The sequence below is a fragment of the Penicillium manginii genome, assembly GCF_028828005.1.
Source record: "Penicillium manginii strain IBT 31320 chromosome Unknown utg000006l:1.0-4164085.0:1.0-4166146.0, whole genome shotgun sequence".
NCBI classification, from domain to species: domain Eukaryota; kingdom Fungi; phylum Ascomycota; class Eurotiomycetes; order Eurotiales; family Aspergillaceae; genus Penicillium; species Penicillium manginii.
In genome coordinates, this window is record NW_026643107.1 from 1,820,075 (window position 1) to 1,845,913 (window position 25,839).

Below are 25,839 nucleotides of genomic sequence, written 5' to 3' on the forward strand. Positions count from 1 at the left end.
ATGGAGAGTGACGTCAGTGTTGGAGCTGGTCATCAGGGAGCTTTCCCTTCTGAGCGGCTCCCTGCTTTTCTACAACGTCATCTATTTTTGATGAATGCACTGCAGAGTGGAGACACTTTGGAATTCAATTGATTGTCTCTCTTCCACATTACGTTCTGCCAAGCTAATAACAATGCCTTCTGGCTTCCACTTCCACTTCGTCTTCCTCTTCCCCCCACCCATGCTTGAAACTACAGAATACCATACTACCCACCCATGACCTAAGTACCTCCACCTTCATTTACTCCCCTGTCCCAGGCTGGGCCCATCGTGGGTCGCGCTCGTACCAATCCCTTCGGTGAGAGAGCTCCAAACAAGCTCAAAGGTGACGTCCATTTCTTCCGCGTCGGAGACATTTCGGCACTGCCCTGACTCGAACGCTTCTCGCTGCGTGGTGATGTGGGCGCCGACCCCATATACTTCTTTGAACTTCGAAGTCGAAGTGTTTTAGACCGACCACTCATTGATGTGGGTGTTCGGGGGGTCTTAGGTGACGCGTGCTCCGTCTCCGGCGAACATGAAGGGTCGTCACATCCATCTTGACCCCCCCATCAGTTCTTTTTCCTCGCATCCATACTCCGCGACAGCACTCCCATCTATCACAAGCGGCCCAGTGTGAGATGCACTCCCGGAAGTAGACCTTCGACTAAAACCTCCGTGGAAACTGAGGCGCCGCATGAGCGATCCCCGACGAAACAAGTCTCCTCGACCTAGCGCCATGCCTGGAAAGGGTAGCACATCGTGGGTGTAAACATTCGCGATCGTCTTCTCCAATCGGATTCTGTCAATTCGTCGGGCAGCTATAGTCAATATGCCGCGTATCGGCGTCTTCGGCCTTTCGATCTCACTGCCTGGTGGGTTGGTGGGTTCGTCGTGGTTGTGGGGGTAGTGCGTCTTTTTGATCATGACCTGTTGGATATTGAACTTGCGCGATATCGACATAGAATCCATTGACGATCTCCGAGCGATGGAAGACACCGAATACTGAGCTCGATCCAAGGGAACCAGCAGAAAGTTGACAAAGGAATACCTCCGCGGATTCCAAACACCGCCTGGTCTGGCCATCTCGCTCAAGGCCGCAGAAGATCTCAGAATCTCGGTCTTCCAATGTTTTTCCTCCGCGGCAGATGACGCACTCAGGACAAACTCGTAGCTCTCTTCTTGCTCTTGGAAAATCAACTTCCATGAGAAGGGACATCCGTAGCAGAATAACCCTGAGAATGTTAGATTGCTTTCTTGATGAGATCTAGCGGGGGTTGTCATACCTCGGCCGTTCTGGATGTAATCCATTTTCAGGTCATCCATGTAGATACAGGCAACTATTTCCAAGCGCCTGGGATCATCGGTTCCTTTGGCCAGAATAAAGTAGCATTTGAAAAGTATGCAGACCATGAAATCGCCAATCGTCTGCTCCGGCGTCTGATAGGTGACATGCAGAACACCACATAAAGTCATTGGACCAAGCTCTTTATATACATCTTGAAGTATGATCTGTTATTCATTCCGCATGGTCAATAATAATCAAATCACTGGGAGTTGGAAGTACATACCGTTTCGGAGAAGTCAATCTTCCCTTGCAGCAGTATAGTTTTATGAATGCGATCTTTGTTGATCGGGTTGCCGGTTGCCGAGTTGATTCGTGCTACCATTATACGCAGGCTTTCCAAAACTTGATGAATCTCATCGTGAGAGGTTGGACAGTCACCAACAGGGGTACATCGAAGGAGATCTTGAAGGAGAAGAGGGTATTTGCAAAGACGTTGGATCGGCTAGTAAATCTGTCAGTGTTTCAAATTGTTTCCAATCAGGGTGAAGAAACTACACACCTTGATCATCAAGTCATTCATTAGCATAGAGCGGTTGTCGTCATTCTTTCGGTTCTCAGTTGAGACAACCGACTTTGACAAGGCTTCAATTCCCTGTTCAAAGACTGTCCAGTTGGGGATCGACCGGCGTAAGAGAGCCACGTCCTGTGTGAGAAGCTCATAATTGCTGCAAAATTCCTCGTATGCGGAAAAAGACACCGACTGCAGTATAATTGTACGGTTAGGACCTTTTGGATTGCCTGCACTGTACTAGTGACTTACCAGTTTGTCAATCTCGCGAACGACTTCAAGGCATTCCATCGGCTCTGCAACAAGAGCTTTCAGATGCTGATCAAATGCCGCTTTGAACCTTCGAGTCCTAAGCGATCTATTATGCAGACCTTTCAGGCCAGACACGCTCAGTCGCTTTGAAATGCTACCCCGAGGAAGAAAATCTGGGAGGGCTTCTGGGATCGGACCAGCCGACATGGGTGATATCGTTTGAAGTTGAGCCAAGAAACTTTCATGAATCTCACGGATCTTCTGGATATTATGATATATCTGAGGTCTGATATTGAGCATTGGGAGTACCTTCGAACTTCATTAGCTTCTTGTGTTCATGAGAGAGATATCCGGGAGCAGAATTTACTCCCGTGAGGGCAGTCAAGCCCTGAACATAGTCAGCTTCCGTTGAAAGAACCTCTCGAAGAAGCTGGCGCCTTTTTGTCGCGCGTTGCTCTGCGGCTTCGTCCACATATGTATTTGACGTTGGTCGAGAGCTGTCTGCTGAAGCACGAACGGGCGATGTGGCACTTTGGCTAGTTGTACTCTGAGTATTGGCTCGAGACCTTGCCACGCTCGGACTTGCAATACTCAAAGTTGTAGTTTTGACAATGCCTAGGTGTGAGGAGTGATTCGATGATCTTTCCCAATGCTGCTCTTGTGACAGAGCTGGAAGCTGGTTGAACTGGTTCCGTGTGGATATATCTGACGGGGGTGAGTCTGGCCAGCCCGCCACGAATCTTTCCGGATTTGTTGGGGGTATCCGTTTGCGCGTGCGAAAACTGTCCATCCATTTTTTGAACGGGAGGTTTGGGGCCGTCTTTGGTGAGAATTCTTGATCCACCTCGTTGCGCGTCGGCTCTGGTTCGTCCTTCATAGCCAGCAAAAGCCTTTCGCTCTCGGATGCATCATCTGCATCATCTTTATCGGCGCCAACCATCGTGCCTCCAAGGGGCCAGCCCGTGATTGCAGTCTGAGGACCCGACTCGAAGTGTCATGAGGGAAGATGGTAATATGAGCGAGGATGAACCCGACCAAAACAAATCGGTGGACCCGAAATCGATCTCATGGTTTGGCAGTCGCGATGGAGCACAGCACCTTTGAACAAGATGAAGTTGCATTGAACGGGGAATTCCTTGGGAGTACTTGTATTCCAAGTTGACTCAAATTCAATGAAAGAAAATCATGGTGGACGGGTAGTGAACGGCCCTGGAAGCATTGCGGCTTCAGGCAGCTGCGAGAATTCCGCAGGGCCATTTGCATCTCATCCATGTACGTCATGGCGCGAGGCAGTTCAACAGGTGAGATTCAAATCGGGTTGCTATGCTCATGACAGGGATGTGCCATTGTGGTAAGGGTTGGGAGAGCATTTAGTGGAACTCGAACCCCGATTGTAACCGTGACAAATTCTTGCTGAAACTTGAAGTTCTTCTGCAGGCGGCACTCGCTACTACCTACTAGTAGTACGCTCAGGCTGTCACGGGGGGAAGGAAAACCACTCGTACTTTTCACATACCTGGGCAATTATTTTATCATAGAAATATAAAGACATTCAGAAGACCGTGTTTAAAAGGATCATGATGCATTTGATGTGTTTGACTGTCCTATGGACTACCTAGGCCGTAACTAGTAGTTGCCCCTGGAAGTATACTGCTAGTAGTACTAGTACTGGCGGCAAGTAGAGCTGAGATCTTCATGTAGAACCTTGACAAAACTGAGAAATTCAAAATAATCTAAGGATCCTACCATTGGCAGGAGTAGTACTCACTGGCAGGAAGAGGTACTATTCATCAATGGCGTCTCTGTAATCGCGCCAGGCGGCAGCGCTTATATAAATCGAAGCGAGACCCACCGCCCTTGACGCCGCGATGGTTTGATCTTCCCCACCTTCTACTATGGGCATCCCCATGGACGAGAACATCCACGCCCCTACTGTCGCCTCCGGACCAACGTCCGGGGGCACTCCCTACGATGCATCTAAGCTATCCATGCCGAAGTTGATGCAGGAGAAGGAACGGATTGAGGAGGAGCTGAGTGCGCTGAGCAGCGTCCTCACCACCGTGAGAGCTACCAACCCCGCCTTTGACACTGTTGACCAACTGACACTTTTGGATATGAAGCATGGTGTTAGCATGAAATCGTCCCTTACAACTTTCGATGGATACCCGCGCGACGACATTGACATCGCCCAAGGTACGCAAAAGACCCGGTGCTGATCAACTTCAAAGTCCTAAAACGAGAACTCAGTCCGAACGACCCGCGTCCGCATGATTCACCTACAAAACGACCACAAGGAAGTGATGAAGTATCTAGAGAAAGGTCTTCATGCCCATTTTGCCCAGTTACAAAATGCGCAAGGTATTGCGACCACGAATGGATCTAGTGTGCCGTCCGCTGCACCGGTGACAGTTGCGGCCACTCCGACCAGCATTGCAGATGCGGGCACGCTAGGGACACCCTTCGCCAAGGTCAATAGCGTGGAACCGAACAGCCCAGCGGCCCAGGCAGGTCTCAAGGCTGGGGATACTATTCGAGGCTTTGGTGATGCGAATTGGTTGAATCACGAGCGACTGTCCAAGGTTGCCGAGACCGTTCAGCAAAACGAAGGGGTAGGTTTTGATTCTGGATGAGCTTCCAGGAGGCTCTGCACCTTTTTTCCATGCGACATCTGCTAACCGCATTTATCTTCTAGCGTCCTGTGTTGGTCAAGGTGGTAAGGAAGAACGAGAGTGGATCAGGAACAAGCTCATTAGATCTGCAACTTCCCCCCGGCGCAATTGGGGAGGTCGAGGACTGTTGGGGTGCCATCTAGTTCCTCTGTAGACTTGACTCCTTGCTGTTGCCGTGGCTACAGGCGGCGCCGGTCTGACATGTAAAGTGTAATGGAGGATTTCCGAGCAGCCCATTCTTTGTTCTATTATCTTATTTTATTTTTCCGAAATGATTAATGAATTATGGATTTATCTTGAGCTTGAAAGTAGTTTGAACGGTGTTTATTTAATTCATTACTCCTGTAGAAGAAGATCCAAGTGAACTTGAAAGATCAAAGTAGCCCTACAGAACGAACACCAACTACGTCAGGCCACACTTGGACCGCTCGCTGACTAATCTGGCAAAAATTGCAGCCCTGAACACCCGCGCTCTCGCATTATTATTCCCCTTCCTCTTTCTCCTCCCCCCACCAACGTTTCTCATCTTCGTTCCGCCTATTTTCCCCAGAATCCAGTCTTTGACATCACATTCGCCATGGGTGACCAATCTACTCCTCCTACCTTCAAGCTCGTCCTCGTCGGTGATGGTGGTACTGGTAAGGTAAGATCGATTCAAAACAGAGTCTACCCAGGCTTCACTCCCTCGCGAGGGGCTCTGCCGACTTCCTTGCGATCATCATCAAAGTCATCAGCCTTTGATATTATCTTGGATCGTCTCATTGCGCTTCTCCCGAAACAATCCCTCCACCCCCCTCTTCTCCCCTCCCTTGCCCCGCCATCTTGTCAACAAAGATGGAAAATATCTGCCCAACGCTCGCCTCACCGGCGCAACGCCATCGCTAACGTAACCAACCCAATAGACCACTTTCGTCAAGCGCCACTTGACTGGTGAATTCGAGAAGAAGTACATCGCCACTCTCGGTGTCGAAGTTCACCCCCTCACCTTCACTACCGTATGCTATGCCCCGCCGAAAACCCCGCTCCGATGACGGTCGACTAACAGATCGGTGCGATAGAACCTGGGAACCATTCAGTTCGATGTCTGGGATACCGCCGGTCAGGAGAAGTTCGGTGGTCTCCGTGATGGCTACTACATCAACGGCCAGGCCGGTATCATCATGTTCGACGTTACCTCCCGTATCACCTACAAGAACGTTCCCAACTGGCACCGTGAGTATTGCGATCACCCGCGTCCAATTTGGTCTTTGTCTTGATTTTCTTTCGGATAATTTGAAATTAACAACTCTCTAGGTGATCTCGTCCGTGTCTGCGAGAACATCCCCATTGTTCTCTGCGGTAACAAGGTTGACGTGAAGGAGCGCAAGGTCAAGGCCAAGACCATCACCTTCCACCGCAAGAAGAACCTTCAGTACTACGATATCTCCGCCAAGTCCAACTACAACTTCGAGAAGCCCTTCCTGTGGCTCGCTCGCAAGCTGGTCGGCAACCCCCAGCTGGTACGTTATCCAAACTAATCTCTAATCGCACACCGCCATTAGATTAATACTGACCACTCCCCTACAGGAGTTCGTTGCTGCCCCCGCTCTCGCCCCTCCCGAGGTCACCGTCGACCACGAGCAGCTCGCTGCTTACAAGAAGGAGATGGACGACGCTGCTCAGATGCCCCTCCCCGACGAGGACGATGCCGACCTGTAAAGCGGCCCCTATACCTCCTCAATGCCGGCGTTTTCTCTCTCCCGGAAATTCTGGTCACTCTTGGCTATGCTCCATACGACAGTTTTAAAACGACCATCAGACGAGCATTAGCCCTCCACCCGACCGGATGATCTTCTTTTTTTTATTTGGTTTTTACGTCCCCCGTGGCAAAATCCCGCTCTCAGAATCACGATACAATGAAAGCGGTTGGGGCAAAGTGGCGGTTTGAAGAAAGGGACGGCACGATCGATTATGCATTTTTTTTTTTTTTGTTTCACTCCCCCCAACCTTAGTAGCTTAGACTCTTACCATCTCAATGCCTTTTTTTCCCGCCCTCCCTCACCCACCGAAATGAGTGCTGCATCTAAAACAAAAAGCAAGTCCTCTTTCAACAAGGTTCTCTCTCATCTCCACCTCCAGAAACCATTACTTCTACATATCAAAATACAAAGGCGCTTGCCAAGCAAATTGGATTTCGTTCTGCAACCTGGTGCAGATCTACAATGCTGAATGGCGACTCTGAGATAGAATATTGCATGATCGTCAAATGTAGTTAGTGGAGGCCAAACAAATATCTCAAATGCCCTTTCAACCCCGAGCCTATGACAATCCTTCAACTTTGATGTTCATGTATCCTTTGTCTGATATTGAACACCTGGGCGCACACCTAGTCAAGCTACATAATTGGTAAGAAAGAGGTGTCTAATGCAAGAGCCACCAGAACCCTACTACCTACGGGTCTCACTGAAGAGTAATCGAAAATAGGTAAACCCAACACAAAATCCATAAAAAGAACAAGCCGTAGCAGGACGGCAAAGAAGTGAGATTCTCGATCTTGCTGAACACATGTAACAAGCAACCTGTATTTAAACCTGGTGATCATGGCGGGGGGTATCGCTTTCCGAACAAGACAAAACATCGAATAGAAGACAGGCATAGAAACATCAAGTAGAATGGAAACAAAATCATTATTCCAAGCAAGCATCATCTAATCAAGCGTCTTGAATTCCCTAGAGAGAAAGAAATGTTAGTCGATAGTCGATACTGCCTCGAACGTGAATCGATGGTACTTTTTTCACTTACAAACAAATATGCCAGATCCCTAACGCTCAAACGTTGCACGTTCATCGAACCGCCCTCATCAAGGGCACCACTGATCAACTCACGCTTCTGCTCTTGAAGCTCAACAATTCTATCCTCCACAGTGTTCTCGATGAGCAATCGGTGCACAAATACATCCTTCGTTTGACCGATACGATGGGCTCGGTCGATAGCCTGGTCTTCAACGTAGGGATTCCAGAAGGGATCGAATATGATAACGTGTGACGCAGCGACCAGATTCAAACCGGCATTGCCAGCCTTCAGAGAAACGAGCATGACCCGCGTCATAGGGTCATCAGTGAAACCTGCAACAGCGGCGTTGCGATCATCCACCTTCATCGTCCCGTCAAATCGCACGTACTTCCAGCCCCGGCGCTTGATAGGAACCTCCAAGAGATCGAGCAGCGAGGTGAATTGGCTGAAGATGATGGTTTTCTCGCCATTTCCTCGGTCCTCGTTTGCCTGCAGGATCTCCATGGATTTTTCAATCTTCGAGCTTGGAATCCACGTCTTCTCGAGACGACGAAGATACTTGCGTCTCTCCTTTTGATTTTTCTGGCCAGCCTGTCGTAGCACGGCCAGGGATTTTCTCTTGCCCCTTTTCACCGATTCACCGGACTCATCTTGGGAGTCGTATTCGGTATCGGAGTCATCATCCGATGTATCATCTTTCTTCTTCACCTCTTTCTCAGGCACTGCATTCGGATCATGCGCTTGCTTAAACGAGTTCAGATCTGTGATCTTCTCAGGATCGACTGGTCCACGGCAGTTCTGACACTTAACCAGGCCTGAGGTATCATCTCGGGCAAGCACTGCGGGGTCGGATATGCGCGCAAAGCATTCGCGACAGACCGAATGGCCACAAGGAATGTAGATGACAGCATTTCCAGAACTATCCATACAAATCGGGCACGTCCCAGCTTCTTCATCACCCTCTTCATCCAGGCTCTTGATGCGTGTTACAACGTCAGCCGTCAAGAGTTTTGCATTCGCGACTAGATCAACCCCGGAAACGGTGCTGATGTCGTCAGTGTTGATGTCCAACAGCTGTGGGTGACAGCATGCCTGTCGCAGTCGGAGGAGCAGAACCAGCACATGAGTGTAGTTCTTGCCGAGGGTACCACTGTTGATCAACTTGGTGATCTTCTCTTGGGTGGAGTTGCTCAGCTCTGTGTATGTTGCGTTCTCAAATTCGTTGAACACGACGTGGACTTTCTCGATTACCTTCGGCGGCAGGTTAAGAATAGGCTGGCCATCGATCTGAGATGTCTTTGTACGTCGCAAACAGACAGATTTGACCAGGACACGCAGCTGATTCATGATATTCTCTTCCACCATGCCGACACGCACGGGGAAATCCTGTACACACGTTGTTAGTCTCGCTTTTGTAACACAATTTTGCTATTGCGCCGGGATTGAAATTTCCAGGAAATTTCATGACAATGTGGACACAATTTTCTGTGAATACTTACTCGTTTGAATTTCTCTTTGTGGTTGTAAGGCCTGATTCGAAGGAATTTGAGAAGAGACTGGAAGTCGTCCAGCTTGTTCATCATGGGCGTTCCGGTCAGACACCAACGGAAGGTAGCGTCAAGGGCGCAACAGGCTTTGCCGCTCTTTGCCGCGGGATTTTTGATGTTTTGCGCCTCGTCCACAATAACTCGGTGGAATTTGCTCGTGGGCGTGAAGAAGACCGCTTGGTTACGGTACAAGTCGGTGATCTCCGGGCCTCTGCCCGCTTTCTCCATTTCTTCAGCTTTAGCTAGGTACCTGTGGTTGGCCATTAAAGTGCCAAAGGTCGTGATGATCACATCATTTTTGCGTAGGTCCATCCAGGGGGTGCGGCGAGTCTTGTCGTGGAAAATGAAAACCGACAGCTTATGTTTGCCGGGATTGACATGTCGGGCAATCTCGAGTCTCCATTGCTCCATGAGAGCCTTTGGGGCAACGATGAGGGACGGGTGTCGTTCAGGGTCAGTGGGCGGACGGGCGGTCATGAGCGCAATCGCTTGAATGGTTTTGCCGAGACCCATATCATCTGCCAGGATTCCACCCTTTTGGCTACTGTCTTCCTTTGCCTTCATCCACCTCAAGCCGATCTTTTGGTGCTTCATCAACGTCACCTTTAGTGCACTCGGAGTCTCATCGGTGTCGGCATTTGTAGCATCCCTGATATCTTTGATACCCGTGAGGAGATTCTTGATGTCCTTCGGGAAGTTTTGTTCCTCGTAACGCCTGAAGATGCATGTCAGTATCTTGGAAGAAGCCTTTGTGTATAAATTGAATAAAAGACATACTCAATGTCATCATCCTCAAAGTTCAACTTTGCCTCGTCTAAGGTGCTCATTGCGAGACCTGCAGCGTCGCGGGTATAGTCATTGGTATAATTGCGGGGATACGGCGATACCGACGATACCCATGGAAGTTTTCGGGCAGTGGAGAAATCCGAGGAAGGCAGATATGGGTATCCGTACCCTCTTGGATCTCTGAATTGGGTTCCAAATCTCGCATTGAAAGATTCCCCTGAGATTTCTTGAAGATCGTCATCCCAGTGATTGCCAGGGAATGGCTGGGCTTGCTTATCAGGGCCCGCGCCTAATATCAGCATCTCAGGATGGCTAGGGGGTAAAGGAGCGTAAGGATGGTTGTATGAAAATGGAATCGACGAGGCGGGCCTGAAAGTCCCATCAAATCGTTGAGGATCCGTTGGTCGGAAAGGGAGTCGATCTAGAGGATGGTGCGTAGGTCTGTTTGACTGGCCGGGTGGGTATGTCGCGGGCTCATCCTCGCCCAAATCCTCCGCTTGTAGTTTTTGAGCCATAGCCCCATCTCGTTCCAGGTTGATATCCCTCCGAACAACTCGCTCCTCTTCTTCCATTTCCTCTTGCAGGGCCTCAAGGACCTCCGAGATAGAGATTCCGCCGGCCATAGCCCTGAATTCAAGGTCATCAACGTCCTTTCGCCTCTCCTCGTAATCTTCGCGGATCTTTGTCAGCTTCTGATCCAAGTCTTCCGACAACTGCTCCATTCGAGTTTCATACTCGTCAATTAGAGCCTGTCGTTTTGACGGAGCCGCTACAGGCGAGGAAATCGAATCATGACGCGGTCGCTTGCGAGACGCATCAGGGACCGAGAAATCAGGTTCTGGGTCTTCATTTGCATTGAACTGGGGCCTGGATAGAGATCGGCCCGTAGAGGGGGTGCGCGAGGGGCCCGCAGTCGGAGCACGAGAAGGACTTTCATGCCATCTTCGCATGTAGGAATCTCCGGGTTGAGTGTGCGAGGGGCCATATCCATTGCTCGTGGGAGGTCTAGCAGGAGTTTGATGAGTTGATGGGGCAGGCGATGCCGTTGAGGAAGAGGAAGCTGTCGACCTTCCAGTATGTGCCACGGGTGATGCCGGCAGTGGGGTTGAACGGGATTGGTTACTTTCTTGCTCTGTCGAAGCATCTGGGGTATCATTACCCAAAAGTCGTTGGAGTCGAGCCTCCAGCTCCTTGAGGATTCTGGCATCTTCGGCCAACTGTTCGGGGTCGACTTGACTGGCAAGGTCTTCTTCGTAGAGAAATTTGCGTGTTTCGATGTCCCCGAGGAGATCTTCCACTTCGAAATTCTTGTCAGATGCCATCTTAGCCGAAGATGTATATTCTATACACTCTTAGCGGGCGCAGTAAGTGGAAATCGACACAAAAAATGAGAACAAAGCGATGATTGGCCTGTGAACAGAGGCGGGAATCAAAATCATGCAAGAGGAAAAGTCACAAGCACCGGCCTGCCTCGACGAAAGCAGAGCCGGCGAAGGGCGTTGTTTCAGGATAAATGAAGAGGTATCTGACTGAGGGTCAGCTTTTGAATAGTAGAAGTAGATAGAAAGTCGCAAGGCAAACGCGAAGGCGGTGGGGCCTAGTGGAGAGTGGGGAATTCCCCAGTGGGATGAGATGGGATGATGGGATGGAAATGAGATGAGGATGAGGATAAGAATGGGGATGAGAATGAGAATTGGAATAGGCAGCAGAGCAGGCGCCACGGGTGTGATAGACGGGGACGCGATGGGAGCGGCGGTTTTGCCCAGGTGCGCGAGGCTGAGGCTTTTGATTTGGAGAGGCTCTGCATGGATGATGCAAACAGGGGAGAGACAGCTGGCACTTACCAACAGAGAGTGATGATGGTCAGAAATTGGATGGGATCTGCAATCGTGGAGGATTGAGGTTGAATCAAACAAGAAGATGATGTCTAGGAAGAAAAGAAGTATACTCTGGCAAAGTAAATGGGAGATCGAAGTGAAAATCTGATTGATCAGATCAGATCCATCCGACCCGGCGCGAACTGCCACGAGGGATATGTGAAGGATGCGGAGATTTGACGCGGTTATTTCAAGTTGTCAACTAAGAGACAGTAGAGGACTAGAAATATGAATATTCATATTAATATAATTACTAGTATTAACTGAATCAAATTATCCCTCTATGCCATCACTGTACTAGTAATATACGCGTAAATATGAAAATCGTCATTGCCTGTTTGGGGTAGTTTCCCCGCCTCCGATGGTCTCCGGACTGTGAGGAGTACATCTGGACTTGGACTGCATGAACGTATACAGAGCGCTTAGCTACTTAATTCTCGTCAAGACTGCATTTCCTTGACTCATGAGCCTAATGACTCATTCTGGGCTGTGGCTCGAAGAAGAATTCTCAATGAGACAGTCTCTCTGGAGACAGAAATCCCGCTATCGTCCTGGTCTCAAACCATCCATGCAGAAGTGTACCACGATTTGGCAAGAATACGAAAACTAAGACTAGTCCAGACCAAGGGGGAAAATGCCCTAGGAAATGATATAAGGAAAGTAGATAACTTTGAATTGCCAGAAACTACTAGTTAGCCACTCACCAGAGGTATGATGGCACCTGCGTTAGTTCAGTTATGGAAAACACAAGCGAGTCTAGCGAAGCTCGTGCGGTATTTGACGCAGGATGATCTCAAAGTATGTCGCCTGGCCTGCCGAGATCTCGCTGTAATATTAGCACCACTCCTCTTCGCAGATACTACAATTGTCTTTCGCAGTGGCACGTTGACTAGGCCATCTCGTCTTGCAGTTCTCGGGCGGATTGGGACACACATCCACACCCTAACCTTTAAGATGTCGCACACACCGGAGACCTTTTTACCTCCGGTGATCAACTCGACCACGGGAAAGGAACAGACCTTCGTATACATGCCTCCGAGTCGCGAGATGGCCCCAAAGATTCCACGGTACGGAACCTGGGAAATGACCGACCTGTTGGTGAAACAGTATCCGCCCTTATTCCACGCAGCAACCGATGTCCATGCATTCGTGAGAGCACTGTCGTCGATGCCGAACCTGCAACATCTCCGCATCAATTGCGAGGGTCAACCACCCAGTCATCGGTATCGTCGTAGTATCGTGGATTATGCGCTCATATCGTTGCGGATGGCAGTCGAGCAGGCACCGTTGAGTCGACTCGATAGGCTTTCTTTGATCTCTATTCATCCAGCAGCAGTTCTGTACCTCCAGCCAACGATGGGATTCGGCGCATCTCCTGCCTCGCGTAGGCGTTGGCACCAGATACGCCATTTGACCATTCTCATGACGAGTTTCTCCTACCAAGTTGGTCCCACGGATCACTTGAAGCTCCTCCATGCCTATTTGCAAAGCTTCCCCACACTCCGTGTATTGAGGTTTCATTGGCAAGGCCATAAGGGACTATCGCCGATCTCGCTGGCGACAGAACCATGGCTTCAAAGGCGATACAACAAACGAGCGGCTGTGTGTGGCATTCCGAAAGCCAGAGTATCCCTCAGGCCTTTGAGACTGCACACTCTCCAGGAGATGGAGTTGGTCAATGTGACTATTGACGCATCTCAAATCGCTTCATTCATCCTCGATCATCGACATTCCCTGCGCGAGTTCAATCTTCAAGACGTCGCCTTGCGAACGGGAAGCTGGGACGAAGCACTGGCACCTTTAACTCAGCTCAGCGGGAGTGACCACTGGAAAGAGGCGCAGAAACACGAAAGCGCGTTTAACGTCCCCATTGTCTTGAGCCCGGCTGGAGTCAGCCAGAAGCAATTTCAAAGGGTTCTCCAAGCAGTCGATCGACCAAGGGATGGTTCGTGGGTTTTGGCAAGGACACGGGTGCGTGATAAGGTCTTGGGGGGGATCGGATCCTATGAAGCGGCTGCTACCGGTGTCAGTGCTAAGCTGGCGGTGACGTCGAGGGCACGCGAGAACTGTTGGGGCAAAGGAAATTGGAAATGGGGATGTCGATCCCTCGGAGGGAAAGGATTTCATGTGTATCCGCACGGAAGAAGGAGAGTGTGGAGAAAGCGCGGAATCACGGGGAGGCGGGCCTCGGTCATGGGCGGATCACATGTGGGCAGCTTCATCTACCAGCTATAATAATTGTTCATTTATTACTCCTCTCTTCCCCGGAACTTTTTACTTCTCTCCACTCCTACTACTACTCCACAAATTCCATTCACCATGCCTCTCAAGAACGGTACGTCGCTTGTCTTCAATCTTGTCGCATCTTGTCGCTGACACCTCACAGATTCCTTCCCCTCATCCGCCGCCTTCGACGTGATCAACCAGACTCTCCAGTCTAACGACGCCGACCGCAAGGATGCCGTCGATAAGGCCAAGGCCATCGTCGCTTTCAACCTGAAGAACGCCAAGGGCGAGGAGAAGAGCTGGTACCTCGACCTGAAGAACAAGGGCGAGGTCGGCGAGGGTGCCGCTCCCGCCGGTGGCAAGGCTGATGGTGAGTTGAGCTTCCATATGAATACAAGACGAATGCTGGGAGGAACATAACTAACCATTTCTCTTACGTGTACAGTCACCCTGAACCTCTCCGACGAGGACTTCGCCCAGCTGGTCTCCGGAAAGGCCAACGCCCAACGTCTGTTCATGGGTGGCAAGCTCAAGATCAAGGGCAACATCATGAAGGCGACCAAGATGGAGCCCATCCTGAAGAAGGCCCAGGGCGGTGCCAAGCTGTAAATTAGATACCCTTTATTTTTTGATGACCCACAAATCTGTACAGATACATTTCCCTCGGCGTTCAAATCGTCCTTGCTGTGGATGACGCGCACGACGAATAGCTCTTACTTTGTTACAAAGAAGTGATCGCTATCATCATTATCCAAAAAAAAAAACTATCCGTGCGTAGGAAATAATCTTTTCACAGTCTCTGCGGTATATACCAAAGCTCTGAGTCTATCTACAACTCCCCAACGCGCCCTTCTCGAAGTACTCGCCCCTGCTCCAGTTCGATAAAGTAATCAGCATCCTTGACAGCCTCGACCCGGTGCGCGATCGTAATAACCGTCGAAAGCTCCAACTCCTCGCGAACAATTTGCTGGATTTCTAGCGACGTTTCATGATCGATCGATGCGGTCGCCTCATCAAGAATCACAACAGCGCTGCGTCGGAGAACAGCCCGTGTGAGCGCGATGAGTTGTCGTTGACCTTGACTGAGATTCTTACCCCCGGCTTCAATATGCGTTTCAAGGTTCCAGCCATGTCGACCACAAAGCCGTTCTAAGACTTCTGCGCATTGGCGATCGGAAAAGTCATTCGTGGGATCGAGATTGACGCGGATACTCCCCGGGAAAAGGACAGGGTCTTGCGCAACAAATGTGACCCGAGTGCGTAGTGCTTGGGTGCTGACATCTGCAATGTTGATATTGTCGATCAGAATCCGGCCGGACTCTGGTCGAATGACACTGAGCAGCGATACTGCCAACGTTGACTTGCCGCTGCCGGTACGACCGATGATGGCCGTAGTGGATCCACCGGGGATACGGAGAGTGATGTCTTTCAGTGAAGGGTCGAGATGAGGCGCATAGCGCATGGTAGCATTTTCAAAGACAACATCACTGCCATAGTTGGGCCATGCCGCAGGTGGTTCAATGGTACCTGGGGATTCTTCTTCGACATGAAGTAGCTCGTCGACTCGTTCGACCGAAACAAAGTCCATCTGTAGCTGACCATATTGTTTGCAAAGACCGTGCGTAGATTGCACGAAGGAGTTTGCAGCAATTAACACGAACGCGACAAGACCGGGTGTCGTGTCGGTGTAGAGAGCCAAAACGGTTAGTCCAAAAGTTGACAATGCAGAAAGACTCTCGAAGCGGTACATAAGCCAGGCCTGCAAAGACCAGTAAAAGTGATCCATGCCTTGGAATTTGTCGACTACCGATATGACTCGGTCCTGGAAGCGCTCTTCGGCTCGAAACGCACGCACGGTGGTCAGTCCATGGAGTAACTCTCCGAAATTGGACAACAGCGGAGTTAGTGATACCATTTCAAGTCGTCGCAAGCTCTGAGATGTCGGTAAGAAGCGCAGGAAAATCAGGACAAACACTACAGTGAGTAGCAACGAGAATGCGAGAAAGGTTGGAGTAGCCGTTGCAATGACTAGAATCGATGAAACCCAGGTTATGGCATAGAAAGCGATGGTTTGGAATTGCGAGCTGATGTTACCATCAACAACACCAATATCAGATGTGAGACGATTCATCAATCGGCCCACTGGAGTGACATCGAAGAATCTAAAGGTCGCATGGCTGACCCGTGTCATCACTTGTCGGAACAATGACTTGCCAGCACAATAAACGATTACCAACATCAAGCCTTGGGAAAAAAGAAGAGTGGCTGCCTGGAAGGAGACGATGCAGAAGAAAGCCCAAAGCCAAGGACGGACGTTGTCACCTGGAGAGGGCAATCCATCCATGGGATTCCACGACATAAAATGAGAATCCCCATAAGATGCTGATGCGAGGAAGGCATCTCCAGACGGAGGAGGTTTACCCCAGGCGAAGAACTCATTCAGAGTCAAGGGTATCTGGTTGTACGCTTCGCCCCATTCCTTGAGAAACCATGACTGCCCCACAGCAGCTAGGCGATACACAGTCAGAACAAGAACCAAGGCAAGCCACCACCGATATTTTGCAGCTCGGATATAAGTCCAGTAAACTCGAGCTTTAACACCCCATTCGGCACGGTGCTCTTCCTCAATGAACTTGTCCGGAATCGCACTAGCTTCTTCTTCACTGGAGGAATCCTGTTCAGTTTCCGATCCCGACAGGTCGACTAGCGACGTCTCAGTCCCGGTTTTATTGGTAGACGCTTCAATTGCGCTTTTGTTATAGACAGTAACGTGCCCATCAACGATATTGACTATTTGCGCAGCAATACCCCGAACAAGTCCCATACGATGTGTCACCAGGACCACAGTACGATCTTGAACCAATTGTCCATCCAAAAGTTTTCGGGTGACAAACTCAGCCGTGTTGTGGTCAAGCGCAGATAAAGGATCATCTAACAGCAGCACATTCGAGGCACTGTACACGGCACGAGCTAGAGCCACACGCGCTTTTTGGCCTCCAGAGAGGCCAATGCCGTTCTCACCGATGAAAGTCAGATCTCCATGTTTGAATTGAGAAAGATCGGGTAGGAGGGCACATGCTTCCAGTGTCTTCTTGTAGCGCTGCTCTTGATATGGCGAAGAGAATAGAATGTTGTCACGAATGCTCATACTTTGTAACCACGGTGTCTGGGCGCAGTAGCCCACCATTTCGTTTGGAATGCGAGAGGATCCTCCCAACTGATCAAGCTCCCCTAGAAACGACTGTAGGAAGGCTGTTTTCCCTGCGCCTACCTTGCCGCTGATGACTGTGAGGCCCTTGGGTATGATCAAACTGACTTCTTTGAGCACGGGTGTTAGTTTTCCAGGCCAGGCATATGTGCAAGAATCTAGGTGGAATGGAATGTGCTCGGCTGCAGTATCCGCGGGATCGTGAATTTTGTCTGGCTCTGCCATGAAGTCCTCGATACGACCCAGGGCGATTGAAGCATTGATCAGAGTGGTGATCAAGCTTGGAATCTCGCGTAAGCGAGCTTCGAGCATGGAGAACAGCTGCAAAGCAGGGAATATGATGTCGATCCTCAGTTCATGGCCGGCTAGGACGGTGTAGGAGTATAGTGCGAGAACGGGGAAAACACCACTCGCGAATGTATTGATGAAGCTGATCAAGATGTTCCATAGGCCGGTGATGATTCGCAAATTCAACTCATGCTGTCTAGCATCCATGACTTGCCGCAACCAATGGTCTTGCCACCCATACCACCGAAGATGACGGATTGCCTCAACAAACTGCGAGGTAATTTGCAAGCGAACGTCCGTCGCGGCTCGTTTGACGCGTTCATATCGAAGCAATATTTTGGTAACAACGGCATTTGCTGCTTGAGCAGCCAAGACAGACAGTATACCCAGAAAGCAAGATGGGCCAAATAGCGTCCAAACCAGGACCACGGCTATAATCAAACCCAGAGGCTTATCAATTAGACTGTCAATTTCCCAGTATCGCTGAGCTACGTCATAAACATCACCTCGGAGAAGATTGAAAATCTTTCCCAGGGATGCAGCTTCTTTAGCATCGTCCGGCTTCAGCTTCGACTTCCTAGAAGTAAGACGACGCCAGAGGCCAGGCTTTCCCGGGGAAGGCTCGGGACTATGCGTCGCATCCCCATTGGCAGTGTCATTTTCTTCATTCAGCACTTCCCCTGCCTTTTCATGTGTGCCGAGAATATTCTTTCGTGATAGTGCCTTTTGATAAACCATCATTACCATTTCGCCTCTTGACCTCTCGTAGCACCGCCGGCCGTACCACAAATTCAACACTTGGGATTGCGCAGCAACAAGTCGTAGCACCAACGACAAAAATGCATACGTCAATGGTACTCTTTTAGTCTTTGACGGATCCTGCATCGATTTCAAGAGCTGTTGCAGAAGCACTGGAGTTGAGAAATCACAGAACATCTGCACAATGGCAATAGTCGAAATGATGAGAACATCCAGACCATTCGCTCTGAGGGTTCGAGCAAGTACAGATCCCTTGAGCCGACGAAACTTTTCATGGAGACGGCGATGTTGGAACTCGAAGCCGAGTAACCAGACATCACGCTCATGCAATTGCCTGCTGCGCCCGAGGGAGATCAACGGCTGCATCCACGAAACAGTGAGAAATTGCCATAGTCGAAGATTATCTTCTGGACTGCGGAAGTCGCTATTTGGGATCTGACCGACAGCGCTAATTTCGAAAATTGGGGCCGAGCTTGTTCGAAAGGGCATGAGTAGGATAATGAACCCATTGAGTAGAGCAGCACTGGCGGCAACATAATGGGCAACTGCTTTAGATCTCGAGCTTAGGTTGGTCTGAGTCGCCATAGAGACATCAACAGCCAGAGTTAGAATGAAGTAAGCCAGCAGAGGAATTGAACATGATCTCGGTCTTTTCGCGGCGATCAATGCGGCTGCTGTAGCCTAGAATCGAGTCAGTGATGTTCAAGACTATATACGCTTTACCTACCCAAGACACGACGTATATTATTTCAAAGACATTGACTCTTGAATATAAGCAGTTCCAGGCTTCTGCAAAAAATCCAACCGCCGTGAATCCGAAGAGCGTAATAGTCCAATGAAGGGGTCGGTGTTTGGGTCCTTCCTGCGGGAGCTCTTCTTGCTGCTCATCTTCCGATACGAAAGGTAAAGTCCACTTGGGACGCCATCGATGAAGTAAGGGGCCAAATAAGTGATGCAAAGCGATAATCAGAATCACACTCGCAGGTGCAATGGCAAAGTATGGCAATGCACATGGCGACAGCCAGGCGTTGTCAGGGTCCTGGATTGGTCAGACCGACTGTATCCGCCGAGGCGAGGAGATCATACCCAGAAGTGGCCACAATGACGTTGATCAACATCGTGTGAGAGGGGGATCTGATTCATCGTTCATCCCGTCGAAAATGAGATCAATTCCTGAGATAAATTGATTCGAAAGTGTTCTCAAGGTAGTTGGACTGGCCGGTTTCACCTTTGTTCTGCGGGGATGGGAGGAACAACGTTCCTCCGGTGGGGATACTATGAGTGTTAATTTGAATGGATTAATTATACAAGATGAATAAGGTGAGGTACTAGCAGTAAGACAATTTGTCTGTTGATTTCTTGAATTGAGAAATTTAAAAACGCTAAACGATGAATAAAATATACAGAATAACAACGCCAGATGTCTTCAGCCGGCAGAATGGCAACTTTCCACGACCGTATCACCCGCCAATGAGCACAAAGGCTATCAATCCTGCCCATGAAGCCACCATTATCACAGTCAAGATTCCCGCTCCGGCTTTATCTCCTGATGTGACTGGCTTGGCTTTGTTCTTGTCGGTGTTACTCTCTGCGCCAGCATTGGGGTTACTTTTACTGTCTCCTCCGGTGGTAGAGGTCACAGGTCCGTTGCCACTATGCTCGTACTTGACCAGGTATGAGCTGAAGATATTGCTGGCGGCAATCTGTTGTTCCATTCCGTTCATGCCATCATATTTGGACATGTACCAGCGAACACCACAGGTATTGTTGCCGAGTCCGGAACAGGACTTTGCCGCCGCTTGAACAGATGTCTCCAATTTCGGTAAAATCGTATCATAGGTCGTCGGAACCAAAAGCGCGGTGTATGCAAGCCACCAGGAGAACAGACCCTTGAACAACACTTCGTTGTTGTTACATTGTTCCGAGGGCTCACAAGTTACCTCCTGCATGACACCACCGAACTTCGACGGGAAGAAGTCCTGCAATGATGTCTTTAGGAGACCATTGACAGCGGTAAGCCATTTGTCGTCGCTGGTCTATATACAGAATTGTGAGTATGGTCTCTTCAACATGCTTAACAACAATATAATACTGACCTTGTTGTACATATAAGCGGCTCCACCTAAATAAACACCATAATTATAGGTCCACTGGATTCTGCCGGGTGTCGTGCAGTCGTCATCCATATTGGCCGAGTCTTGAACAACCCAGGTCTTGTTGTTCATAAGTATAGAGCTAGCCGACCAGTCCCAGACTTTTTCTGCCCATTCTTTATATATAGCATCTCCGGTATATCGGTAAAGACGCGCTGCCAGCTGGAAGAATCCGCCATTTGACACGGAGTTCTTCATTGTATATCCACTTTGGTAGACAAAGGCCTGCCAGCGTAGCCCACCGCCGCACTTTGTCGTATCCCATCGGTTCTTTTGGTCATTAAAGACACCCTGCGCAAGGGAGAGCCAGGAATGCCCATCCGAGACATCTGGAAGCTTCGATTCGGCCGCTTGGATTGCTGCAAGACCCCAGAACATTTGATCATCGTTGCCCTACAAAACCCAACTATTAGTTTTGACAGCCGAGCCATATTTTCTGGGTAACAAGCCTTACCAAAAATGAGCTGTAGTTGCTAGTCCAATAGTCGCCGTTCGGTCCACCTTGAAATTGCAAGCCAACACTCAATTCATCGTTATAGGTATCGTCGCCCGTGAAATGCCAATAATTGAGCAGCGCGAGAAATAGAGCTGCACCTTCCCACCACTTGTCAGGGAAACCGCCTGGAATCTGACCCGTTTCGTTGCCCTTGTACCAAGTCATGATTCCGTAGATGGACTGTGACGCAGCATCCTTGACTGACTCTATTGTTCGTAATCTGAAATTAGTCGCCATCACTCAATCGGGCGCTGAAAAGAAAAAGAAACTCACGTTCGTCGTCGATCTGAAGATCAATCGCAGAGACCTTTTGTCCGAACAACAATCCGTAAAGAAGATATGTCCATGTTGACTTGAACCACATGGCGACGGGAGATCGCGCCCGCGAACCGAATCGTTGTGTAAGGTAGACGTGAGGCCTGCGGAGTTTCCGCTATGATATGCGTCGTACTATTAGAAATCAAGGAGGCCTCCTGCGCAAGTCGCGAGCCTTTGGGAGAAGAGAAAAGGCTTGTCTGGGGTTGAAATCGAAAAAAAAACCAGCGTTTGCGGGGCGGCAAGTCTCAGGGACTGGGCTGCGCCGCCCCGGCTATGTCACCTGCAAATCCCTGAGAAATATTAAATTGACCTCTGTCTGACCCTGGGTAAAGTGGAGAAGGGGTGAACGTAATCACCGTCAATCTTGACATGCAAAAGGGTCTGCAAGGATCCATTCGCTGGTATCAGGTGTGGTGGGTAGCTATGAACGTTATGACTCGCCAAGACCCTTGATCCCCGGGGCCCATTTCGAATCACGTCAACCAACTGGATCAATGGATCGTCAGGAGATTAATGGCTGTGTTCTCCACCCAGGGATTCGGCGGCAGGCATGATTGATCGCTCACATCCATTATAGCCTGAACACAGACCTCTTCTAGAAGGGTCACACAGAATGTTTTCCAGCAACCAAGAGGCTACACTACATCCTGATACTCCAAATGCCAAAATCAATCGGCTTGGTGGCGCACGGAGACCCGAAAGGCTTGGGAAGGTCTCAAACCAATGATAATATACGTGTGGGAAGAGCGGGCCAGGGTCAACTCCACTCAATTTCGACTCCACCACTGACGTTCGAGGAAGAAACGCGCTCTGGAGCGTTCTTCTATTTTCAGAGTGACAATCACTTCCGTATGTGTCGAATCCCACTGACATCATCCTGCGAATCTTCCTCGCCTACTCAGGGGAAGCAGTACGATTCGATTGCCAGTGCCTAAGCAACTCTTGGCGATTTGCCTTGGGTGCTTTTTACCGCCCGGGAACATTGTGCTGGCAAATATTGATGATCATCATCTATGTACATACTCCGTAGCATGCTTATAATTCCTTGGCCACTTGGCATTTAAGCTTATCTCTTGTTGAGCCCGTGTTCAAGTTATTTAGACCCCGTCGCCTTCAGTCCAGTCCACCGAGTAAAGACAATCACGATCGACACCTCAAAACTACCAATGTAATCCATGATCTCAAGCTTGAAGTTTTCAACTATTCAATATTCCTCGTCTCTATATCCCACTAAAATATCCATGAGCTTGGAGCGTTCCCGGGCCATTGGGGTCTCGGGTCTACGGCCCCGGGGCCCCGGACTGACCTGACCTGACTAGGCATGCGCTTTCAAAGTTCATTCTCACATTATTTATAGTATAAATCCTGACGTCCATCTGAGATTCATATACTGGTGCTTCTCGAAACCGCAGCCCGAGATTGTGACATTTTTTGTTGCAAAACCATGCCAGCTACAACTTCAGTCAAGCAACTTACTCCGTTGGACCAGTCCATGCCGAGGACCTACATCAGCGCAGTATTCGTTTTCAAGGAGACATCGCCGACGCCACATATCACCCAAAGGCTTCAACATGGGCTGAAAAGACTTTCCAAACAAATTCCTTGGTTAGCAGGAAAAGTCTTCCAGGGCCCATCAACGAAGCACTCGCCTCTACTTGAGGTCCGATGGAATAGTGAAGCCGAGCTGCCGAATCTCATTGGCAAAGGCGCCATATCGACATCAATTGAAGATGCGTCCTCCCGCGGAATGCCGGCAGAAGCCATCCCAGCTGATGTCTGGCCTGTTCCAAGTATGCTCGACGATACATCTTTCAAAACCGGTATCCCTGTTTTCGCCGCGAATACCTTTCGCTTCGCTGATGGAGGAATGGGACTATGTATCTCCATAAGCCACAATGTCGTCGATGCGACGGAATTAGCACAAATTGTGCGGCTGTGGGCTCGAAATGCCAATGATCCAGAGTCCAGCTTCTCTCCCTCATCCCAGACAAGATCCGAACGGCTTTCGGAGGCACTATCGCACGAGTTCCAGGAGACATTCTCTCTTTCTACCAATGAGCTATTCAAACGCCATCCGGAATACTCTTCATCACCACCTGCTTTCCCTGAAGAATGGCCTTCTTGTACCTCAAAACTCTTCACCATCTCGATGCACTGGATCAATATCTTGAAAGGTCTCTTAGAAAATTATACCATCAACCCACCGACTACAAATACCATTATCGACATTGTGGCTGGGCTGTTAGAAATGAAGAATGTGTGGACTTAACACCGGGGAGGTGGAGGGAATCAACCTTCTCATATTCCAAAAATAATGCATAATAGTAGTTATTAAATATCAAAACTAGGCTAGTCTGTTTTTCGAAGAACTATGCAGAAAGAGTTTGCTCCTTCGGAGCATCTTGAAAAATAACTTCCCGGTACTAAAGGGGTTATCGGACAATCGGGTCTTCGGACCCTTGATCCCACGGGCCCGAGATGCCGATTGCTTAGCAGTGGAATTGTCAGAAACTGAAAATATCACTATTCAGCGCTACTAAGTTTGTGAAAACTTTTGCCTTAGCGGTGTATTTTTCTGTCCTTTTATCCCTTTGCATTCGATACCAAAGCGTTAGAAAATAGCGAAAGCATTAGGTGGGCTGGCCACCCCACCAACAACCTGATGGATCCATTAGCACTCCTCCATGCATACATACGGCATATTAAATTAGATATTGACTCACCTTGAGAGGCATGCTAGACAGAAAGAAGCTGTATCTGCCAGTCGCTTTACAGTGCTGAGATAGCTTCTCCAGGTCAAACATTTCACCGATCGGAGTTCCCCACCCAGCCAACACCCATTCATGAAGATTGAAGTCCGAATCAGCATGGCTACCCCGGATTGGAGCTCGTTCAAAGCTCGGCGCATCGCCGGCTACAGCAGCAAATTGTTGATCCCACAACCAGCGGACCATCCCCTCTGTCGCTTCCACACCGCTGAAATCAGGACTCGCGCGTTGCGGAATTGCTTCGCGCTGTTCATCATCCAAGCCATTGTATGCAGCAGTAAATCCACATCTGATGAAAAGGATATCGCCCCTCCTGAATTCAAGATTATGGTCTTTGATCACTAGTTTCAGTTGCTCCAGGGTAATAGCTTCAGAACTCAATGCAGATACTGATATGGAGTTTGATGTGGCCCATTCGGCAAAGTCAAGCAGAACGCCGCGACCAGTTATACCACCATTCTCGGCAACGGCTAGTATTTCTTGGTCAATTATGGAGCCTTGCATAAGAAGTGTCAATTTTGTGGGATTCACGTACTGTGCATGCCAATGACATCGGAGCTCTCAATTTCATCCGTCGTGTGCCCGTTATAAAACTGTCGTGACTTTTGATTTGCTAAGAACCGGGTTAGTAAGTCTATCCCTCCAAAAACATGTACTAGGATAACGGCCAACTCACCATAATGCCGGAATCCATCCCACTGCGTTGAGCCCTGGCTGTTAAAGGACAAGATGTCGTCGTATATACAGTTGGGATGCCGGAGGATTATCTGCTGCTTGAACGGGTCGCGATTGAAGCTCGGATATGAGGGCATGCTAAGCGGCCAATCGAGAGAGATGCGCACTCCCGTCTTAATTTCTCTGGCAGCCTCCACAATCACCTCGGGAGTGAGAAGGTTGAGCGTACCAAGTTCATCCTTTGGCCCAAACCTGCCCCAGGCGTTTCCTCGCGGGCCGTTTGGGTTGAGGGGAAGGGCATCGAAGGGAATCGTCGTCGATTCCTTGGTGGCTGCCATGATGTGTAAAAGCTTTGCGGATGTGAAAAGGCAAAGAAACCGATTGCGATCCAATACTAACTAACTAATCTTTCCCTCCTTTACTCGGTCTTAGATGGCCCGGAAACCCCTCATTGCGGAGGTACCCCACACCCCCACGCGCCGGATTCATATCCGCTGCCGGCAAAAAACAAACTAACAACGCGTAAGTACTCTTCCCAGATAAATATTTATGAACTATAAAAGCACGTAGACGATTGAAGGGGGCATATATGGCTCTTCCTCTGTCGCGAAATGGATTATAATATTCCCTTTGATGTGGTACTAGTCACATTAATTTCAAGTGTAGCAGAGAAACCTGAGGTATACTAGGATGTCTAGTAACTAGTAACTGACTAGTAATTTTATGAGATATTCAATCATTCGCAGGACAATTCAAATACTATCTGTATGTGTGGCTATGCAGTTCCATTATGCCAATTCTATCAAATAGATCGTATTGTCCACAGCTTTTACAGCCAAGTGAGAGGTGCCAGGAATACTAGTACTACTAGAGCTTCGGGTCGGTTTGGATAGTATTGGGTCGGTGGACGGCCCATGGAAATGGGGTCCGAAAATCGGCCTAGAATCCTTAGTCTACTTTAGTCCTTGTTTGACTGCCCGCTGTGGACTTCTCTCAATTTTCTATTCAGCATAAAGAATCTTCTCAATATTTTAGTAGTTGCCTAGAGTTTCTAGTATGCTATTCGGTGCTGTCATTATGCTTCACCAAAGGTAAATTGTTCGTGGCTGGTTTAGCATGGAGTCTAAGCCATGATCTTGCAGAATAATGCCATCTAATTCGAGGCTCGTAT

The 25,839-nt window shown here is 49.3% G+C and overlaps 10 protein-coding genes across 10 annotated transcripts; 5 read left to right on the top strand and 5 right to left on the bottom strand.

Annotated features, from left to right (window-relative positions):
* Nucleotides 1-567: 567 nt before the first annotated feature.
* Nucleotides 568-3,066, bottom strand: N7533_009039 (putative Rho guanyl nucleotide exchange factor; the record flags this gene model as incomplete). The annotated part of the gene is made up of 6 exons (XM_057105689.1): nt 568-1,253; nt 1,305-1,530; nt 1,590-1,808; nt 1,866-2,066; nt 2,127-2,435; nt 2,494-3,066. The coding sequence occupies 6 exons, from the start codon at nt 3,064-3,066 to the stop codon at nt 568-570; spliced, it is 2,214 nt and encodes a 737-aa protein (XP_056957138.1).
* A 955-nt stretch (nt 3,067-4,021) lies between these two features.
* On the top strand, nt 4,022-4,938 carry N7533_009040 (putative 26S proteasome non-ATPase regulatory subunit Nas2; the record flags this gene model as incomplete). The annotated part of the gene is made up of 3 exons (XM_057105690.1): nt 4,022-4,319; nt 4,374-4,735; nt 4,819-4,938. The coding sequence occupies 3 exons, from the start codon at nt 4,022-4,024 to the stop codon at nt 4,936-4,938; spliced, it is 780 nt and encodes a 259-aa protein (XP_056957139.1).
* Nucleotides 4,939-5,372: 434 nt separating this feature from the next.
* N7533_009041 (Ran family GTP-binding nuclear protein) lies at nt 5,373-6,493 on the top strand (the record flags this gene model as incomplete). Its single annotated transcript, XM_057105691.1, has 5 exons — nt 5,373-5,438; nt 5,698-5,790; nt 5,854-6,007; nt 6,089-6,294; nt 6,362-6,493. The coding sequence occupies 5 exons, from the start codon at nt 5,373-5,375 to the stop codon at nt 6,491-6,493; spliced, it is 651 nt and encodes a 216-aa protein (XP_056957140.1).
* A 992-nt stretch (nt 6,494-7,485) lies between these two features.
* Nucleotides 7,486-11,222, bottom strand: N7533_009042 (DEAD/DEAH box helicase; the record flags this gene model as incomplete). The annotated part of the gene is made up of 4 exons (XM_057105692.1): nt 7,486-7,503; nt 7,577-8,953; nt 9,067-9,829; nt 9,892-11,222. The coding sequence occupies 4 exons, from the start codon at nt 11,220-11,222 to the stop codon at nt 7,486-7,488; spliced, it is 3,489 nt and encodes a 1,162-aa protein (XP_056957141.1).
* Nucleotides 11,223-12,491: 1,269 nt separating this feature from the next.
* N7533_009043 (uncharacterized protein) lies at nt 12,492-14,012 on the top strand (the record flags this gene model as incomplete). The annotated part of the gene is made up of 1 exon (XM_057105693.1): nt 12,492-14,012. The coding sequence occupies one exon, from the start codon at nt 12,492-12,494 to the stop codon at nt 14,010-14,012; it is 1,521 nt and encodes a 506-aa protein (XP_056957142.1).
* An 84-nt stretch (nt 14,013-14,096) lies between these two features.
* On the top strand, nt 14,097-14,612 carry N7533_009044 (SCP2 sterol-binding domain-containing protein; the record flags this gene model as incomplete). Its single annotated transcript, XM_057105694.1, has 3 exons — nt 14,097-14,112; nt 14,164-14,373; nt 14,449-14,612. The coding sequence occupies 3 exons, from the start codon at nt 14,097-14,099 to the stop codon at nt 14,610-14,612; spliced, it is 390 nt and encodes a 129-aa protein (XP_056957143.1).
* A 220-nt stretch (nt 14,613-14,832) lies between these two features.
* Nucleotides 14,833-19,376, bottom strand: N7533_009045 (uncharacterized protein; the record flags this gene model as incomplete). The annotated part of the gene is given in 3 exon segments (XM_057105695.1): nt 14,833-18,939; nt 18,986-19,297; nt 19,317-19,376. The coding sequence occupies 3 exon segments, from the start codon at nt 19,374-19,376 to the stop codon at nt 14,833-14,835; spliced, it is 4,479 nt and encodes a 1,492-aa protein (XP_056957144.1).
* A 342-nt stretch (nt 19,377-19,718) lies between these two features.
* Nucleotides 19,719-21,271, bottom strand: N7533_009046 (glycoside hydrolase family 76 protein; the record flags this gene model as incomplete). The annotated part of the gene is made up of 4 exons (XM_057105696.1): nt 19,719-20,294; nt 20,355-20,804; nt 20,866-21,113; nt 21,181-21,271. 4 exons carry the CDS (start codon nt 21,269-21,271, stop codon nt 19,719-19,721), a joined length of 1,365 nt encoding a protein of 454 aa, XP_056957145.1.
* Nucleotides 21,272-22,669: 1,398 nt separating this feature from the next.
* On the top strand, nt 22,670-23,494 carry N7533_009047 (uncharacterized protein; the record flags this gene model as incomplete). The annotated part of the gene is made up of 1 exon (XM_057105697.1): nt 22,670-23,494. The coding sequence occupies one exon, from the start codon at nt 22,670-22,672 to the stop codon at nt 23,492-23,494; it is 825 nt and encodes a 274-aa protein (XP_056957146.1).
* A 342-nt stretch (nt 23,495-23,836) lies between these two features.
* Nucleotides 23,837-25,006, bottom strand: N7533_009048 (cyclase family protein; the record flags this gene model as incomplete). Its single annotated transcript, XM_057105698.1, has 4 exons — nt 23,837-23,884; nt 23,949-24,463; nt 24,529-24,606; nt 24,670-25,006. 4 exons carry the CDS (start codon nt 25,004-25,006, stop codon nt 23,837-23,839), a joined length of 978 nt encoding a protein of 325 aa, XP_056957147.1.
* Between the last annotated feature and the right edge of the window lie 833 nt (nt 25,007-25,839).